Raw genomic sequence first — 5,805 nt, 5'->3', positions numbered from 1 at the left:
GTCTCCGTTCACCGTTTCAGGTCCAAATTTTTTCACGAATTCAGACCTAAAAACTGAGCCAAAGATGCACAGAACCCTCCTGCTGTGCGCTCCGCAGCCGCCGCAGAGATGTGTGATCCGGCTTCATTGCGAGCCGATCACCCTCTCCTGTCAAGCGAATTGGATGCGGAGGAAACCCACATCCAAAAATCGCATCAGTGTGAACCCAGCCTGAGAAACACGGATCGATCACACCACTTTTCCTAGCATTGCTCTCTACACCACGTGGAAATATACTGCATAAACACCATAGACATTGAATAGACTTTGTCATGCATGTTTATTGCAATGTAAAAAAAAAAAAAAAAAAAAAAATCCAATATAAATAAATAAAAAAAATTCTATATCTTTAACATTCTTTTTCCTTAAATATCATTAACCTCCCGACAAAAAGAAAAAAATAAAATAAAATAGAAAAATTATATACTTTATTACAAAGTTTTTCAACTCATAAGAGTTCCAAATATTTCTTATTTACAAACAGTACTGGGTTCATCAACCCGAAATAAAAACATAAATAAACATTTACATAAAAAAAAAAAAAAAATGCTTATAGCCATTTTACTGACGACACGTCAGCATATATTTATAATATATATATATATATTCATTAAAAAAAACAATAAAATTACAGTATGTACACATGACACAGTTAAGTAGCAGAATCTGAACAGACACCTCCCCCTCCCCTCCCCCGCCTGTTCCAGGACTACAGAAGCAGTACGAGTCTCTAGTTTTAACCTTTTTAATACTGAATGATTCATCGAACGTAAAGGGTCCATGCAGGCGTGATCAATGTTGCACACAGTTCAGAGCTGGGCCATTGATAACCCTTCACTCGCCCCCCTAAACCACACCACTTGCTCCGACGGAAAGGCTCGGCAGTCTCCTGTTTTGCGCACGTGCGTAGGAACAATCACATGGCGGGCGCTTTTTTGTTGTTGTTATTTTTTTTTTTGTTTGTCTGTTTTTTGTTTTTTTAGGTTTTGTTTTTGTCCCAGCCAGGAGTTTCAATTACTTCTCGTTCGCCCCCGAGGCGCACGCATTCTTTCTTTCTCTCTCTCTCACTTTCTCTCTCCTCCCTCCGAGAGGTCGGTCCGTTCAGAACGTCTGCAGCTGCTGCGTTAACATGAGCTGGCAGCCGCTGTTGACGTGATTCATCACTTTCTGTTTGAGCTGGGCGACCTGCTCCCGCAGCAGGTTGGCGGTGGACGCCAGCTCAGAGTTCTGCGACTTCAAGTTCTTAACTTTGTCCTCCAGCCGGGCGATGCGCTCCAGTTTTCTCTTCCGGCACTTGGAGGCGGCGATGCGGTTCCGCATGCGCTTGCGCTCGGCTTTGATGCGCTCCTGCGACTCCATGTCGATGGGGGAGAGGGGAGGGGTCTCGCCGGGCATCTCCGGGACGGTCTGGGGCTCTTCCTTTAGAGCCTGCAGCCTGGGGTGCTGGACGGGGAGAGGGGGGCTGGCGTGGTGCTGCGACGCGAACCCTATGGCGCCGCCGTTGAAAGCGGGGGCGCTGGTGATGGTGGCGGGGTTAAAGCTGTTCAGGTTGGCGTAGACCGGGGGCTCGCTGTGCAAAGTGCCGTTGTATCCAGTGTTGCCTGCTATAGAGGGAACGGGTGGCAGTCCGGTGGTGGTGGCGGCGGCGGCGGCGGGGGGCTGCGGGGCCAAGGTGCCGTTGGGCAGGATGTTCTGGCTGTGCAGCTCGGCCAGCGCCCTGACGAAGCCCTCCGCGAAGCCCTCCTGCTCGTCCGTCACGTTTTTGGGGCACAGGAACTGGGTGGGGGTCGGCGTGGTGGTGATCATGCCGTTGCTGGACTGGATGATCAGCCTCTCCAGCTCGGGAGAGGCCAGTTTGAGAAGTCCAACGTCCGGGGAGGTCAGCAGGTCGGCCGCCTTGTTCCTCAGGTGAGGCTTGATGGCGCTGTTGGGGTCCGACAGGTTGAGGGTCATGCTCTGCTTCAGCACCTTGGAGTTGTATCCGTAGCCGGCGGGCTCGGGCTGCGCGAAAGCGGCGCTCAGTGCATCGTCGTAGAAAGTAGGCTCCATCTTACTGCTCATACAAAGTGAGCCGCCCCGAGAACTTTCCTTCCTTTGTCCGGCAGTCGCTGAGGGGGGCCGCGGAGGAAGTGCGTCCTGCAAAAAGCAAGGAGAATGTTGTTACTGGCCGGTCATACACACCATTCAACTGCCATACAATAAGCCCAATACTACACTGCAAGTCATAGCAACTCTATTCAATGGAACAAGTCAGATTCACCCTTCTGCATACACCTGCTACAATGTAACAAGAATAGGGACTTGGCTGCAGAAACTTCATAGATTTTACCAAGAATAGTGGCTGTCCTGCAGAAACTTCATACAATGTAACAAGTAATATTAACTCTTCTGCATAAACTTGATACATTGTAACCAGAATAGGGACTATACTGCATAAACTTGATACATTGTAACCAGAATAGGGACTATACTGCGTAAACTTGATACATTGTAACCAGAATAGGGACTATACTGCATAAACTTGATACATTGTAACCAGAATAGGGACTATACTGCATAAACTTGATACATTGTAACCAGAATAGGGACTATACTGCAGAAACTTGATACATTGTAACCAGAATAGGGCCTATTCGCCATAAACGTGATACATTGTAACCAGAATAGGGACTATACTGCATAAACGTGATACATTGTAACCAAAATAGGGACTATACTCCATAAACGTGATACATTGTAACAAGAATAGGGACTATACTCCATAAACGTGATACATTGTAACAAGAATAGGGACTATACTCCATAAACGTGATACATTGTAACAAGAATAGGGACTATACTGCATAAACCTGACACATTGTACCCAAAACAGGGATTATTCAACTTTAACTTGATACATTATAACAAGTAAAAGCAACTATGCTGCCTGAACTAGTTACAATGTAACAAGGAATATAGACTACTCTCCATACACTTAATACAATGTGGTAAGTAATAGGAACTATTTGGATTATACTTGATACACTAACAAGAAGAGGGACCATACTGCATAAACTTGATATATTGTAAAAAGAATATGTACTATACTGCATAAACGTGATACATTGTAACAAGAATAGGGACTATACTCCATAAACTTGATACACTGTAACAAAAAGAGGGACCATACTGCATAAACGTGATACATTGTAACCAGAATAGGGACTATACTCCATAAACTTGATACACTAACTGGAATAAGGACTATACTGCATAGTAACTATTCTGCATTTACTAGATACATTGTAACAAGCAATAGTAACTATGCTGCCTAAACTAGTTACAAGTAACAAGGAAGTTTAGCTATTGTCCATCAACATGATACATTGTAACAAGAACAGAAACAATTCTACTTAAACTAGATACAATGTAATAATAAGGGCTATTCTGCATCAGCTTGATACAATGTAACAGTAAGTGTTATGAACTCCATTGTGTATAAACTCAACACAATGTAACAAGACATAATACTAACTATCCTGCCTAAGCCTGATACAATGTAATCATGAGATTAATTCTATAGGGTAGGCACTTGATACAATGTAAAAAGAAGAAGTAATAGTAAATCTTCTTCATAGGAGTAATACATTGTAACAAGTATTAGTAACTATTCTGCTTTACCCTGGTCCAATGTAACAAGTAGTAAGAAGTATTCTCCATACATTGTAACAAGTAATAACTATTTTTGCTTTAAACTGATACAACGTAACAATAATAGGGGCTATTCTGCATGAACTGGTTACAATGTAACAAGTGGTGATAAAACCTATTCTTCATAAACTCCATATAATAGAAGGATGGGCTCTCTGCTTTACATGACTTGGATACAATGTAACAAAACAATAATAGCAAACTAGTCTGCAAAGTGTGTTACATTGTAACAAATCATACTACCTAGACTTTATAAAAGTGGATACAATGTAACAAGTAGTAATAATACCCATTGTTCATAAACTCTAATATAATAAATAGAAGGATGGAACTTCTGCTTTGCATGACTTAGATGCAATGTAACAAAATAAAATAATAATATTATTATTATTATTATTAATAATAATAACTAGTCAGTATAACTTACATTGTAACAAAATCATAGACTTTATAAACCTGATACAATGTAACAAGACCTAATAGCACCTATTCTTCATAGGACAGATAGAAGGATGGGATCTCTGCTTTACATGACTCGGATACAAAGTAAAAAGAAGAAAAACTTCCCATACTAATAATTCTGACTTTTTTGGAGCAATTCTGACTTTTTCTTCTTCACAAATGTAACTTCTACAACCCCCCCCCCCCTTCTGTTACCCCCCCAGATCATGTTATGCCCCCCCCCCCAACAGGTCGCCCCAACTTTTCCATGAACCCCATAAAAAAAAAAAACAGTTGGCACTATATAAATCCTGAATAATAATAATAATAATAATAATAAATCCTCAAAAATAATAAAAAAATAATAAATATATAAATCCTGAATAATAAATAATAATAATAAGACCCAATCAGCCACCTCGCCCCGTGTCCTGGGACCCCCCGACTACTTTCCAGACGTCCCCCCAAAAATGTAGTCACGTTATCAGTCAGCCAGGACCATGTGCCCCCCAATGTCAACCCGGCGCCACTTTCCTATTGGTCAGAAGTTCTGTCCCCCCCAAAAAAAGTTCACACGTTTCCCGCGCTGCTGGGATTCGAACCCCAAATTCTGCATCCGGCGCCGGCTTCTGATTGGTTGGGAGCTCAAACTTTTCCAAAAGTGACAAAAAGTGGATGGGGGTGACTTCTTCTCCCCCCCAAATTGTCAAGCTGCTCTCCTATTGGTCAGAAGTTTTGTACCCCTCCAGAAAGTTGTCACCTGCTGATCCCCCCCTCAGATCCCATTGGCTGGAAAGTTGTTCTGGAGCCCCCCGGAGTTCTGTCCTCCCCTCTCCCCGGTTCCTTACTTTGTACAGCCGGCGGGGACCGTCCAGCCGCTCTGCAGTCACTGCGAATCTCTGAGCTCCGAGCGGCGCCGCACTAACTCTTATCGGCGAGCGCTCAGCCACTAAAAATAGGCATGATGTCACCCCCGCGCCACCCCATTGGCCGGCGGGGAAGGAGGGCGGGGCCCGGCTTGCAAATGAGGCTCGGTCGCCATGGTGACCGCCCTAGAAGATTCTAACTGTCGCGGGGGATGACGGGATGAGGTAATGCTGCTCGCCCGGCCGGCCGCGGGGCATTGTGGGATGACGTAGTGCGCGCCGCGGCTGTCCGACCGATCGGGAGATCGAGGCTTGGAAAGGGGGGGGGGGACGCCGCGGAACCTCCTGGCGGAACTTGGTGACTGGCAGCTGCTGCAGGACCTCTTGGCTGTGATTGGCGGGCCACTAAATTGCTGCAGGACCTCTTGGCCGTGATTGGCGGGCCACTAAACTGCTGCAGGACCTCTTGGCTGTGATTGGCGGGCCACTAAACTGCTGCAGGACCTCTTGGCTGTGATTGGCGGGCCACTAAACTGCTGCAGGACCTCTTGGCTGTGATTGGCGGGCCACTAAACTGCTGCAGGACCTCTTGGCCGTGATTGGCAGGCCACTAAACTGCTGCAGGACCTCTTGGCTGTGATTGGCAGCTCCGCAGATGCTGAAAAATTAGTGGCAGCTGCTGCTGAACCTCTTAGCAGAGCTGTCAGTCACAGCCAAGAGGTTCTGCAGCTGCTGCTAGTGACTTCTCAGCATTAGGAGGGTTGTTGGT

At 45.2% G+C, this 5,805-nt stretch overlaps 1 protein-coding gene across 1 annotated transcript; it reads right to left on the bottom strand.

The window, feature by feature from the left end:
* Window positions 1-448: 448 nt before the first annotated feature.
* On the bottom strand, window positions 449-5,163 carry JUN (Jun proto-oncogene, AP-1 transcription factor subunit). The gene is made up of 2 exons (XM_073593860.1): window positions 5,019-5,163; window positions 449-2,175 (listed from the first exon to the last, which is right to left on the bottom strand). Exon 2 carries the CDS (start codon window positions 2,098-2,100, stop codon window positions 1,141-1,143), a length of 960 nt encoding a protein of 319 aa, XP_073449961.1. The 5' UTR covers window positions 2,101-2,175; window positions 5,019-5,163; the 3' UTR covers window positions 449-1,140.
* Between the last annotated feature and the right edge of the window lie 642 nt (window positions 5,164-5,805).

Source organism: Aquarana catesbeiana, linkage group LG07 (genome assembly GCF_042186555.1).
Source record: "Aquarana catesbeiana isolate 2022-GZ linkage group LG07, ASM4218655v1, whole genome shotgun sequence".
NCBI classification, from domain to species: Eukaryota; Metazoa; Chordata; class Amphibia; order Anura; family Ranidae; genus Aquarana; species Aquarana catesbeiana.
Note: the sequence above shows the minus strand (reverse complement) of the source record. Positions and strands in the feature narration are given on the sequence as shown.

Coding starts and splice junctions, on each gene's coding strand:
- JUN (XM_073593860.1), bottom strand. CDS start 2,100: ATGAGCAGTAAGATGGAGCCTACTTTCTACGACGATGCACTGAGCGCC.